Below are 15,111 nucleotides of genomic sequence, written 5' to 3'. Positions count from 1 at the left end.
GTGGCTCTGCCGTTTGGCCTAGCTACAGCTCCAAGAATTTTTACAAAGGTTCTCGGTGCCCTTCTGTCTGTAATCAGAGAACAGGGTATTGTGGTATTTCCTTATTTGGACGATATCTTGGTACTTGCTCAGTCTTTACATTTAGCAGAATCTCATACGAACCGACTTGTGTTGTTTCTTCAAGATCATGGTTGGAGGATCAATTCACCAAAAAGTTCATTGATTCCTCAGTCAAGGGTAACCTTTCTGGGTTTCCAGATAGATTCAGTGTCCATGACTCTGTCTTTAACAGACAAGACGTCTAAAATTGATTTCAGCTTGTCGAAACCTTCAGTCACAATCATTCCCTTCGGTAGCCTTATGCATGGAAATTCTAGGTCTTATGACTGCTGCATCGGACGCGATCCCCTTTGCTCGTTTTCACATGCGACCTCTTCAGCTCTGTATGCTGAATCAATGGTGCAAGGATTACACAAAGATATCTCAAATAATATCTTTAAAACCGATTGTACGACACTCTCTAACGTGGTGGACAGATCACCATCGTTTAATTCAGGGGGCTTCTTTTGTGCTTCCGACCTGGACTGTAATTTCAACAGATGCAAGTCTCACAGGTTGGGGAGCTGTGTGGGGATCTCTGACGGCACAAGGAGTTTGGGAATCTCAGGAGGTGAGATTACCGATCAATATTTTGGAACTCTGTGCAATTTTCAGAGCTCTTCAGTCTTGGCCTCTTCTAAAGAGAGAATCGTTCATTTGTTTTCAGACAGACAATGTCACAACTGTGGCATACATCAATCATCAAGGAGGGACTCACAGTCCTCTGGCTATGAAAGAAGTGTCTCGAATTTTGGTTTAAGCGGAATCCAGCTCCTGTCTAATCTCTGCGGTTCATATCCCAGGTATAGACAATTGGGAAGCGGATTATCTCAGTCGCCAAACGTTGCATCTGGGCGAATGGTCTCTTCACCCAGAGGTATTTCTTCAGATTGTTCAAATGTGGGAGCTTCCAGAAATAGATCTGATGGCCTCTAATCTAAACAAGAAACTTCCCAGGTATCTGTCCAGATCCCGGGATCCTCAGGCGGAAGCAGTGGATGCATTATCACTTCCTTGGAAGTATCATCCTGCCTATATCTTTCCGCCTCTAGTTCTTCTTCCAAGAGTAATCTCCAAGATTCTGAAGGAATGCTCGTTTGTTCTGCTGGTAGCTCCGGCATGGCCTCACAGGTTTTGGTATGCGGATCTTGTCCGGATGGCCTCTTGCCATCCGTGGACTCTTCCGCTACGACCAGACCTTCTGTCGCAAGGTCCTTTTTTCCATCAGGATCTGAAATCCTTAAATTTAAAGGTATGGAGATTGAACGCTTGATTCTTGGTCAAAGAGGTTTCTCTGACTCTGTGATTAATACTATGTTACAGGCTCGTAAATCTGTATCCAGAGAGATATATTATAGAGTCTGGAAGACTTATATTTCTTGGTGTCTTTCTCATCATTTTTCTTGGCATTCTTTTAGAATTCCGAGAATTTTACAGTTTCTTCAGGATGGTTTAGATAAAGGTTTTTCCGCAAGTTCTTTGAATGGACAAATCTCTGCTCTTTCTGTTCTTTTTCACAGAAAGATTGCTAATCTTCCTGATATTCATTGTTTTGTACAAGCTTTGGTTCGTATAAAACCTGTCATTAAGTCAATTTCTCCTCCTTGGAGTTTGAATTTGGTTCTGGGGGCTCTTCAAGCTCCTCCGTTTGAACCTATGCATTCTTTGGACATTAAATTACTTTCTTGGAAAGTTTTGTTCCTTTTGGCGATCTCTTCTGCCAGAAGAGTCTCTGAATTATCTGCTCTTTCTTGTGAGTCTCCTTTTCTGATTTTTCATCAGGATAAGGCGGTGTTGCGAACTTCTTTTGAATTTTTACCTAAAGTTGTGAATTCCAACAACATTAGTAGAGAAATTGTGGTTCCTTCATTATGTCCTAATCCCAAGAATTCTAAGGAGAAATCGTTGCATTCTTTGGATGTTGTTAGAGCTTTGAAATATTATGTTGAAGCTACTAAGTCTTTCCGAAAGACTTCTAGTTTATTTGTTATCTTTTCCGGTTCTAGAAAAGGCCAGAAAGCTTCTGCCATTTCTTTGGCATCTTGGTTGAAATCTTTAATTCATCTTGCCTATGTTGAGTCGGGTAAAACTCCGCCTCAAAGGATTACAGCTCATTCTACTAGGTCAGTTTCTACTTCCTGGGCGTTTAGGAATGAAGCTTCGATTGATCAGATTTGCAAAGCAGCAACTTGGTCCTCTTTGCATACTTTTACTAAATTCTACCATTTTGATGTATTTTCTTCTTTGAGGTTTTGGAAACGTTGCCCCTCCTGGTAGGAATGTATATCCCATACGTCCCTAGCTCATGGACTCTTGCTAATATGAAAGAAATGAATTTATCAGGTAAGTTCTTACATAAATTATGTTATATAGATGGATGGATGGATGGATGGATAGGTAGATGGATGGATAGGTAGATGGATGGATAGGTAGATGGATGGATGGATAGGTAGATGGATAGGTAGATGGATGGATGGATAGGTGGATGGATGGATGGATGGATGGATAGGTAGATGGATGGATGGATATATATATAATGTGTGTGTGTGTATGTATATATATATATATATATATATATATATATATATATATATATATATATATATATATATATATATATATATAAATATATATATAAAAAACCCAAAAAACATTTTCATTATTCACATAGAACATACAGTTTTAAATAACTTTCTAATGTACTTCTGCTATAAATTTTTCTTTGTTGAAAAGCAGAAAGGTAGCTTTAGGAGTGGCAGCAGTTTTGCAACAGTGTTATACATTAGCAAAAGCACTAGAGGGCAGCACCATTTCCTTTCATGTAGTGCTGCAGACATGTGTACGCTACCTATCTAGATATATATCTTCAACAAAGAATAACATGAGAGCAAAGCAAATTGGATAATAGAAGTAAATTGGGAAAAAAAATTAAATTGTATTCTCTGTATAGATCATGAGAAATTGCTTATAACCCCTCCCCCGACCAAACATAATGGCACAAGACGATGCCTAGAAAAGATACCACTGAAAATATAACACTTAAAGGGACACTAAACACCTCCTTAATTACAAGATATTTGTTGTTTTTGCTTTAGAATCAGATGCCAGCCAAGTCTAAAAATGTTAAAACAAAGTAACATCTTGTTTGCTGCATTTGTTTTTCATCCATGCCTTATTTTATAGGAACCAGCCCGTGCTTGATTCTGCAGACAATAAGTCTAATCACTTAAATTATAATGTTATAAAGTGATTTCTTAATTTTTTTTTGGTTATCTGCTGAAGCCAATTAGGGAAACATGTAGCATGGTTAGCCTTAAGAAATCAGGCTAAGAATGATGAAATCCACAATTTATTAGAACTAAAGTACATGAAAAGGGAAGGGGGAAGAAATAATGAAAGTGTAGAGTTTTTTTACTGTGTGGAACTAAACATTTTGTACAAAAATGTCAAGGCAGTTACTGTTTTAATAGCATAAAAGATACAAACCAGGCAAGGCCTAAACCTCAGTAAGTAAGGTTAGAATCGGAGAAAAGCCTCACTTCACCAGAATTTTAGTAAAACCTAAGATCGGGAGAGAGAGGAATTCACTGAGACTTAGAAGATAATATTTCCAGCCCTGAAGGAAATTTTCCTTAGCTCAAGTGAAGAAAGACTTTATAGATTGGTTAGAGCAGAGACAATCCAGGTAAGATGATTTTGCAGTGACTTTCAGAATCGCTTCTAGGAACGTTACTTTAGTGGATGGAAAATATTTAACACACAAATAATTTACTGAGTGGTACTGGGTCAGTCCATCTCAAGTGGTTCAATTTTTTTGCTGCTACACACTCAAGTCCATGTCAGAAGCGCTGCTGCAAGACTGTCACACTTGAGAAGCTGTGCCTGTTCCACAGCATGGATCCTGGAGAGTGACTGTTTTTTATATATACATTTTAAAACGCTATACAGGGTCACAGTGTGGCTCCTTTATACCTCGATACGATCAAGGGTTAATAGCTCCTTCAGGGAGATTTGAACAGTTTGGGGATTTTTTTAGGCCCATAGGCTGTGTGTTTTTGGCTTGGAACAAACAGGTTTCACTTTTGTTTTTTTAAGTGTTGCTCAGCTCATAATAGCTTAGTGCCCTTTTGCAAAGCAGGGGGAAGTCCAGTCTTACGTACCACATGACCGGGTGTGGTCTCTTTCATTTCCTAAGATCCTGCTGCAGACATCACTCCTGAGGAGAGCGTTTTCACTGTTTGCTGTCTGGGTCTAGTTGGTGGTGAGGGCCCAAGCCTTTGGGAGTATTAAGATGCCGGTTTTTTTAAATAAAAGCGTTTCTTTTTTATTGTCCTTCTGTGGGTATATACAAAGCAATGGAGGACTCTGATACTACATTAGAAGGTTCCGCTCTTTCTGTACTGATTAATAATTCCTGTTTATATTGGGAGGAAGCTGTGGTTTTCCCTCCTGCTCAATTTTGTTCTATTTGCCTAAACACTGTTCTAAAGTCTAAGAAGGGAGACAAGCCTGCTAATACTCATAGCACTATTAGCCCTTCTGAGTCGTCTACTTCTCAGGAATCTGGGTCCCGAGAAATTACTACCCTCTCTACATTACCCGCTCCACATGCAGTTCCCCGCGGCTCAACTAATCCTCCACCTTGAGGGGGCCTTTTTCCAGCTGACTTTACCGTGCAGTTACAATCAGCGGAGTCTGCGGCCCTGAGTGCCTTACCTCGCTCTAACAAACACAAGAGAAAGGTTAAACATAGTTCTCCTGACCTAGAGTCATCTAAATATTTGTATAATTTAGCTACTATATCGCAGCTATCCAAGGTTGAGTTAACCTCTGTAGCTTCAGAGGGTGAACTTTCTGAGTCGGAGACTTAAGTTACTAAACCTCCTTCAGCGGAGGAACCCTCCTTTAGATTTAAAATTGAGCATCTGCGTTTTTTATTAAGAGGTTCTGTCTACTCTAGAGGTTCCAGAGGCTACACTCCCTGAGGAGCCTAAGATCCCTAAATTAGACAGGGTTTACGAAGATCGGAAGGTCCCTCTGACTTTTCCTGTGCCAGTTAAGATGGTGAACATTATTAGAAATGAATGGGAAAGAGTAGGAACTTCTTTTTCCCCTTAGTCTACTTTTAAAAAATTGTTCCCGGTCCCTGACTTTCAATTAGATTTGTGGGGCTCTATCCCAAAGGTGGATGGCGCTATTTCTACACTGGCTAAGCATACTACTATCCCTCTGGAGGATAGTTCTTCTTTTAGAGAGCCTATGGATAAAAATATGTAAACTTTTCTGAGGAAGATGTTTCAACATACAGGGGTCTTATTTCAACCGGCGGAAGCTGTAGCCAAGGTTGCTGGAGCAGCTACCTACTGGTGCGACACTGTCAGAGCTCATTGAGGAGGAGACTCCCCTCGAGGATATTCAGGAGAGAATAAAGGCACTAAGAATTGCTAACTCCTTCATCTGTGACGCAAGTATGCAGGTTATTCGCATAAATACAAAGGCTGCTGGCTTTGCGGTTCTAGCCCGCCGGGCTCTCTGGTTAAAGTCTTGGTTTGCGGATGCGACTTCTAAATCCAGACTCCTTTCTCTTCCCTTAAGGGGAAGATTTTATTTGGTCCAGGGCTGGACTCAATTATCTCTAAGGTTACTAGAGGGAAAGGTGCCTTCCTACCACAGGATAAGAAGAATAGGCCTAAAAGACCGTAACTGTCTAATTTTCGTTCCTTTCGTGCTGACAACTCGCAATGACAGCAGTCCTCTTCCAAGTTCGAGGAGCCCGAGAATACTTGGAAGCCGTCTCACTCCTGGAATAAGTCCAAGCAAGCTAAGAAGCCCGCCCAGAACAAATCGGCAAGAAGGAGCGGCCCCCGATCCGGTATCGGATCGAGTAGAAGGCAGACTGTCTTTTTTCAACCTAAGAAAAGTGGGCTGCCTTCTTAGGTTGCGTATGGGATCTCGTCTCTCTAGGAGTAATTGTCCCGGTACCTACAGCAGAAAAAGGTTTGGGGTTTTATTCAAACCTTTTCGTGGTTCCAAAGGGAACTTTCCGTCCAATTCTAGACCTAAAGTGACTAAACAAGTTTGAGTGTTCCCTCTTTCAAGATGGAAACAATACGTTCAATTCTGCCTCTTGTTCAGGAAGGACAGTTTATGACCACTATAGACCTGAAGGATGCATACCTTCACGTCCCGATTCACAGGGAACATTTTCAGTTCCTGAAGTTTGCTTTTCTGGCTCAACACTTCCAGTTCATAGCTCTTCCTAGCTACTGCTCAAAGGATATTTACAAAGGTTCTGGGGGCTATTCTAGCCGTTGCAAGAACACAAGTTATTGCAGTAGCGCCTTACCTGGAAGATATCTTGGTACAGGCACCATCTTTTCGTCTAGCGGAAGAACATTTGGAGTCCCTTCTCAGTCTTCTTCATACACATGGATGGAAGATAAACTTGGAAAAGAGTTCTCTTACTCCAAGTACAAGGGTGAATTTCCTGGGAACTATAATAGACTCCATATCCATGAGAATATTCCTCACAGATCAGACGTTGCAAGCTAAAATCTGCATGTCTTTCCCTCCAGGCCTCCTCGAGACCCTCAGTGGCTCAGTGTATGGAGGTAATCGAACTCACGGTGTCCTGCATGGACATTCCTTTTGCCAGATTCCATCTCAGACCCTTACAACTATGCATGCTGAGACAATGGAACAGCAACCATTCAGATCTGTCTCTCTTGGTGGCTCTCTCCAGATCATCTGTCGCAAGACACGTGCTTTTTGAGACAGTCCTGGGAGATTGTGACTATGGACGCAAGCCTTTTCCGGCTGGGGAACCGTTTGAGGTGCCAAGAAGGCACAAGGTCTGTGGACTCGGGAGGAGTCCTCCCTTCCAATCATTATTTTGGAACTCGGGGCAATCTTTAATGCCTTAAAGGCTTGGCCCCTTCTGGGTTCGTCCCAGTTTATCAGATTCCAATCAGACAATATAACCTTGGTTGTCTATATCAACCATCAAGGGGGAACGATAAGTTCTTTGGTGATGAGAAGAAGTATATCAGCTACTAGATTGGGCAGAGACTCACAGATGTACGCTGTCAGCGATCCACATTCCGGGTGTGGACAACTGGGAAGCGGACTTCCTCGGCAGGCAAAACTTTCACCCAGGGCAATGGTCTCTTCACCCTGAGGTGTTTGTAGAGATATGCAGCGAGTGGGGGACGCCGGAGATAGATCTCATGGCATCCCTCCTCAATACAAAGCTACCCAGGTACGGGTCGAGGTCGAGGGATCCTCAGACGGCATTGACAGATGCCATATCAGTACCATGGAGGTTCAGTCTCATATCTTTTTCCTCCATTACCGCTTCTCCCTCGTCTGGTGGCTTGCATCAAGCAGGAGCGAGCATCTGTGATTCTGATTGCTCCATTGTGGCTGCAAAGGACGTGGTTTGCGGATCTGGTGGGGATGTCCTAATCTCCTCAGTGGAGGTTACCTTGTCGCAGAGATCTGCTGATACAGGGTCCCTTTAAAATCTAGATTCTCTGAGGCTGACTACATGGAGATTGAACGCTTAGTCTTAGCCAAAAGAGGGTTCTCTGAGAGTGTTATCGACACTCTGGTTCAAGCTCGTAAGCCAGTTACTCGTCATATCTACCATAAAGTGTGGAGGACTTACTTGTACTGGTGGGAAGAGCGTGGCTTTTCCTGGCATAAGGTTAAGGTTGTCAGAATTTTAGCTTTCCTTCACGATGTCCCTGAAGGGACAGATATCGGCCCTGTCGGTGTTACTGCACAAAAGATTGACTGAGCTTCCGGATGTGCAGTCCTTTATTAAGGCTCTGGCTAGGATCTGACCCGTGTTTAGATCTGGGGCTCCACGTTGGAGCCTTAATCTTGTTTTTAGTGTTTTACATCAGGCAACATTTGAGCCTATGCATACTGTTGACATTAAATTGTTATCGTGGAAGATTTTTTTGTTGGCTATATTTCTGCTTTGCAATGTGATCTGTTTTTTCATGCTGATAAGGCGGTTTTATGCACTAAACTAGGATTCCTCCCTAAGGTGGTGTCAAATCGTAACATTAATCAAGAAATTGTTGTTCCTTCCTTGTGTCCTAATCCTTCTTCAAGAAGGAACGTTTGCATCATAATCTAGATGTGGTTCTTGCCTTGAAGTTCTATTTTTAGGCTACTAAGGAATTCAGACAATCTTCCTCTTTGTCATCTATACGGGGAAGCGTAAGGGGCAGAAGGCTACTACGACTTCTCTATCTTTCTGGTTGAGGAGTGTCATCCGCTTAGCTTATGAGACAGCGGGACGACCGCCTTCCCAGAGGATAACGGCTCATTCCACTAGAGCAGTGGCTTCCTCTTGGGCTTTTAAGAACGAAGTCTCAATGGATCAGATTTGTAAGGCGGCTACCTGGTCCTCCTTACACACTTTTCCTAAATTTTACAAGTTTGATGTGTTTGCTGCGGCTGAAGCAGCTTTCGGGAGAAAAGTTTTGCAGGCTGTGGTGCCCTCACAATAGGGTTCGCCTCTTTTTTTTTTTTTTCTGTTCCCTCCTGTTATTCATTCATTGTCCTCTGGATCTTGAGTATAGTAAGGAATAAAGTCGTGGACTCTCCCTGCCTTATGGAAGAAAAACATCATTTATGCTTACCAGATAAATTACTTTCCTTCCTGGCAGGGAGAGTCCACGACCCCGCCCGTATTTTATTTTTTTGATGGACGGCCCCCTTTTTATATTATTTCTTCTGGCACCTTTTTTATACCCTCATGTTTCTCCTACTTTTTTTTGTTCCCTCGGCAGAATGACTGGGGGATAGGGGAAGTGGGAGGGATATTTAAAGGGACACTGAACCCAAAATTGGTGATTAAAAGTAAATTGGAAAGTTGTTTAAAACGACATGCCCTATTTGAATCATGAAAGTTGACTGTCCCTTTAAGCTTAATAAATAAATACCAGGAGCTAGGGACGGAGGATTGCTGGTCTGCTTTAATAAAGAAAAAGGTAAGTATTTTAAAAAAGGCGCTTCAATGTAAAGTTTAATGAATGAAAGTGCCCCTGTTTTTAAAAACCGGGCACTTATTCATTAAACTTCACATTCACTTTAATAACATGTACTTTGTAATGTGATCTAGAGATCAGTTTTTGTTCCAAGAAGATAAGACCAACCAAAATTTGTGCGTTATAACACAAAGATGGCTGCCTTGTTTAAACCAAGTAAAATAGAAATAAAAAACTGGTGGTTTTGCAATACCAACACACAGAGGTAATTACTCAAACAAACAAAAAAATGAAAAATGGTCTAGCAATCTATGTTGGACCACTTGTGATGGATTCTCCTTATTATGTTTTTCTTTTAACTAAATGTTAAATATTCCCTGGTGCTATCTCCTCTATATTTAAGACTACACAAGAGGAAAGAAGAAAGAAATAAGGAAACTATCGGTGCACAAAAAAAAAAAAAAAATCAAGCCTTTATTATGAACTTCAAAAAGTGTCTATAATTATTAAATAAAGAGCTCTCACATTATTTCTATATCCAGGGGAGAAAAAGCATCCCGCTATACTCTGCAAAATAGTTTACTAACTACATAGATTGTGAGACACCACTAATTAAACATTTGAGCTTGAGAAAGACCTGTATATGGGCCAAAACGCATCGTTTTTGTTGTTGTTTCTGCTTTTCAGGAGCCAAATCTGCCTAACACTGCAGCTATTGGCCAGGAAATTGGTATGGCCTTTTTTTTTTTTTTCTTTTTTTTTGCAATTGTAGATTATTATTTTTTAGTTGTAAAGTTTATAATACAATTAAAACTTTAGGTTTTTGAGCACCATTAACTCAATTTTTTTTCTTTTTTTTTTTTTTTTTTTTCTTTTTTGTGGATGTGTGTCAGACAACTATTTGGCGTCTTGGCCAGGCTGTGGTTTGGCATGTTTTTGAACCAGAGAATTGGACAATGACTTCAGAAGGATATCCTCTTTATCACTGAGATGGTTTATGTGGGGTAGAATGCACTTTCAGAAATACCCTTAGTACAGTGCCCAGCTCATATGGAAGGACCACAGATTGTAAACTGATATGATCAAGGGCAAATGTGAGGAACTTAAAAAATATATATATATATATATTATTAATCACAAACAGAACATGCTGTGATCTGCGATGTCCTCACAGAAATACAGCAGTCTGCAGAAATAACAGGAATACTGCTAGGTAAAATCAACTTGGTGATTCTGCCTACATTTCTACCTGTAGCTGTCACTGTCTCGTTGTAGCACAATGTAAATATTTACTTCTCTCCACTTCCTTTACACCGTGCGGTGCATGGTGACCTCACAAAGGGAAAATTAAAGTGCAGCAGAGAAGGGAAGGTACACCATGTGGTTCACCAATCACAATGGCAGCTGGTAAACTGTTGCTTTCTCTCTTTCCCCCACTCAGCCACTATTTATTTAAGGGTTGATACACACAATGGTGGGATCACTTTTCTTCTCTGATTTATTGTGTGATGCTTAGATTGCCATTATATCTTTCCTCAGAGCAGCCTTTATATCACTTGAAGCATAGCTTTGTGTAGTTAAACAGTGGATGGGAAGGGTGTAAAGAGGAAAATATATTGTGTCCTACCTAGTAGCCAGCATGTAGGTGCATGCTTGAGACTCTCCGCACCCACATAAAAGCTGCACTAAGTATGAGGCCAAACTAATATGTAGACTTGGTCAGTCCTGTGTTTTAATGTTCAGGTCTGAGTGCTGTAAATGTGGGCTCTGATCTTTATGTGACTGTTTGTGGCAGTGTATGTGTTTGTCTGCACTTGTAGTTTGTACTTTATCGCTCTGCTCCACATCGGGTTTGTTCTCTTAAAACAGCACTGTGCTCTGGCTGCACTGTGTACTTTTTCCTAAACACATTGCAGCCAGAGTGAAGCATTGTTTGAAGAGAACAGTCATATACAGCGCATTAATTGACGACTTGTTCTCAGGGATTTTTTTAACCCTGCCCCCTAGCCTTTCCAGCTATGCAAAGCTGTGACTCCTGAAAGTAAGGTATTCTCGTGAGCAATGCACCTTTAGTATTAATACATTTTTTTTTATGTATTTTGATTTATTATTAGATATTGGCAGCTCCAAAGACAAGGAATTCTATACATAATAGATGTTTATTAAAATAATAAAAGAGTCACATAAAATGTGTACAATAGTTTGCTAAACAAATTGCACTTATTCCTTCTCTTTGGCGCTGTCAAAAGCTAAAAATCTTTAAAATAAAAAAAAGCATCTATATTCTAGCTAGCAGCTGTAGAAAGGATATTCTATACTGTATAGTTGTTGTATTAGAATAGGCACTGTCACCCATTTGTTTATATTTTGATTTATTAAATTGACCAAAATATTTTAAAAAAATAAAAAAATTTGCAGTTAATTTGCAATGCAATTTTCAACTGCTGCAATATATTATTAAACTTTAAAATTTGCTTTATCCCCAAGGCAGAACATACAGTGATCTGAGATGTCATCGCAGAAAATGCAGCATGTCTGCAGAAAGAACACAACCCATGCAGGAACTGTTAGACATAGTACTTTAACTTTGCAGCTCTATAATTTAAACAGAGCTGTGTTCTGGCTGCACTGTTTAAGTGTTCAATAACACAGTACAGTACATTGAGAGCTAAGTGCTGTTTGAAGTTAACAGTCAAGTATGCAGTGGCACTGTAAAGCAGCAATGCATTGATTATTAACTGGCTGAGTTTTTCAAACATTCCCCTAGCCTTTCCCAGTCTGCAAAGCTGTTTGTTCTGAATGGAATTAGTTCTTATGAGCATTGCATCTTTTTTATTTTTTTATTAGACCAAGAGAAAACAAAGCAAATTTATTCAAGAGAGACGTTTAACAATTTTATTTTATTTTTGTCTGCAGCTAATTTGCAATGCAATTTTCAACTACTGAGCTATATTATAAAACATTAAAAATGTTTTTATTCTTTAATTAACCAACACATTGCAATTGAGCTGGGGCTTTAATGTAACTGCCTAATTTAAAATTTCATTTCATTTTAAAATGACCGGCAGAAATAAATAACTTTCCCATTTACTTCTATTATCAAAGTTTGCTTCATTCTCTTGGTAACCTTTCTTTAAGGGGTAACAATGCACTACTGGGAGCTAGCTTAACACATTGGTAAGCCAACGACAAGAGCCCTATGTGTGCAGCCACAAATAAGCAGCTAGCTTCCAGCTCCTGAGCCTACCTAAGTATGCTTTTCAACAATGGGGACCAAGAGAACTAAGTATATTAGATAATAGAGCATACCATTTTTAATAACTTTCCAATTTGCTTCTATCTGAATCATTAAAGTGATGGTAAATCCAAGCGTATAACAAATGCTAGGATTTACCATCACTAAAAATAAACATTAGCTTCAGTCATTGTTTCATAAAAAAACAATGTTAAACTCGCATGGAAAGAAGATTACTAACTCAACGACGTCAGAACGCTTTCTCCAATGAGTAGTCGTTTCCACCTCTAGACCAATAGCTGTGCTAGGATGTCAGTTGACGTACACAGCTATTGGCTTAGAGGTGGAAACGTCATCTAATTTAGGAAAGCACTGTGCCGCGGGCGGCCAGAACTGCGGAGTTAGCGATCAAATTTCCTTACCGATAGTATGAGTTTAACATTGTTTTTTAGGAAATGACTGAAGCCAATTTTTATTTTTAGCGATGGTAAACCCAAGTGTATAACAAATGCTAGGATTTACCATCACTTGAAGGACAAAATGTGGGTTTCATATACCTTTTAGTACACATCCGTGAGACTGACCGTTATCATTAACTTAACCCTCTTCCAAAACTGGATGGATCCTTTGTGATTCCATTTTGAATTTGTAGGTGCGTACACAATTCTTGTGAACTTTAATCTGAGAAATGCAGGAAATTATCCCTCTTTACTTGAGTACCATGAAGAGGTTGGATTAGAAACCTCTGATAGTGAAGGCTCTTGTTTTATCTTCTGTTGACAGAGGAAGTAGGCACAGCATGTTTAAAGGGACACTAATGTCAAAATTTCATAAGTTCAATACTGCATTCAATAAAAAAGAAAAAAAAACTTTCAAATGTACTTAATTATAAAAATGTTTGTGTCAAATGTCCTGAACGCAGTTTGAGTAAGTCAGTGTGGCATGAAGCTTATTCACAGCGTGTACGCAGCAGTCAGTTCCCAGATCAGCACTGGGGATGTTTTATAACAAAGTGTATACTGTATAGGTAACATTATTATAATATTGTAAAGTATGCATAACATTATTATTATTATATATTGTAAAGTATGCATATTATTATTATAATTATTATTACTATTATTATTATTACTATTATTATTATATATGCATAACATTATTATTATTACTATTAATGTTATTATATATTGTAAAGTATGCATAACATTACTATTACTATTATTATATATTGTAAAGTATGCATAACATTATTATTATTATTATTATTATTATTATATATTGTAAAGTATGCATAACATTATTATTACTATTATATATTGTAAATTATGCATAATATTATAATTATTGTAAAGTATGGATAACATTATTATTATTATGCATAGTATGCATAACATTACAATAATAACAATAATAATATTATGCATACGTTACAATAATTATAATATATTATGCATGCTTTAAAATATATAATAGTAATAATAATGTTTTGCATACTTTACAACAATAGTAATATTATTATGCATACTTTACTATAATAATAATAATAATAATAAAGTATGCATAACATTATTATTATTATTGTAAAGTACGCATAACATTATTATTATTATTGTAAAGTACGCATAACATTATTATTATTGTAAAGTATGCATATTATTATTATTATTATTATTATTGTAAAGTATATACTATTATTATAAATCTGCAAAGATCTTTACAGCTGAGACGTGTATTTTAACAGTTTATGTTTAACCAACAGGCGACAAAACTCCTCTACGAATCTCGAGAACAATAACTGAAAAAAAACCTTCATCTGAAGACTAAAGATGACCAGTGCAAAGTTTTATTTGTAATTGTCATTTTGACATATATTGTTTATAATAACTGCTCTTTCCAATCAATACTCTAAAATAAGCTACATATGAAATGAAGTTGTACTTTGAGCCTTTTATAACCACGATTATTTACACCTTATGTAATATACATATATTTTAATAGTGCTTCAGATTTAGCCTTACACTTTTAAGACTGTATATTTTGTTAATCAAGTCACTAAAAGATGTCTTCACCTTTTAGTTACACAGGTAGACAAGTCTCACGTTTGCTTAGCAAACTGCAGCGTTGCACATGTGACCTTTTGTACAGTAGAACTCAGGTTTTGTTCTTTCCAATTAAAATAGCACAAAAGTTTGGCAGCACCAAAATATAACCTAATATTTGGTTTATAATATGCACCTTACAGATGTCCTACAGCTTTTTGTGACTTAACCACAATAATTGTAATAAATGTAATATGGATTGCTTCTTTAGAGGTCCTTATTAATTAACAAACTACAGCAGTGTGATATTGGGCTTTTTGAACCATTTCCCTAATAAAAAAAAATGTATAGATCTTATGCGGATCTGCCTACTTTTTCCCTGTAGTTCTGTAAACTACCTACCTACAGCAAGTTTATTTTATTTTCCATTGGATGTCTGGGTTCACAACATGCATATAGAGTACTCCGGTAGTTGATGTATTTACACATATGTACATCTTGATTTTGTTTTAATCTTGAGCACAAATATAAGATGTATTAAGTGCTAAAAGTATTTAGGGAGTAGTGGTGTACACTGCTTTGTTCCATCTTGTAGGACTTTTACCGAGTTGGGTTTCCAACATCCCTTCACCTCTGCATACTTTTTTTTGACCGCTATACCTGTCAAAGTTCAGACTATATAGGTATTTAGATAGGAGCGCCAAAAGAGGCAAGGCCAGGGGTTTGGTGGAAGTAT

General features: G+C 38.5%; 1 protein-coding gene across 2 annotated transcripts in view; it reads left to right on the top strand.

The window, feature by feature from the left end:
• The window catches only part of ZFYVE21 (zinc finger FYVE-type containing 21), a 136,768-nt gene extending 122,036 nt beyond the window's left edge, over positions 1-14,732 (top strand). For both annotated transcript variants that reach the window (XM_053697397.1, XM_053697396.1), the window contains one exon: positions 14,096-14,732. In XM_053697397.1, the coding sequence (XP_053553372.1) occupies positions 14,096-14,131 (36 nt within the window). In that variant the 3' untranslated portion in view covers positions 14,132-14,732. The remainder of the gene's footprint in view (positions 1-14,095) is intronic.
• Positions 14,733-15,111: the final 379 nt, after the last annotated feature.

This window comes from Bombina bombina, chromosome 1, assembly GCF_027579735.1.
Source record: "Bombina bombina isolate aBomBom1 chromosome 1, aBomBom1.pri, whole genome shotgun sequence".
Classification (NCBI taxonomy): Eukaryota; Metazoa; Chordata; class Amphibia; order Anura; family Bombinatoridae; genus Bombina; species Bombina bombina.
This window is presented reverse-complemented; position numbering and strand designations above follow the sequence as displayed.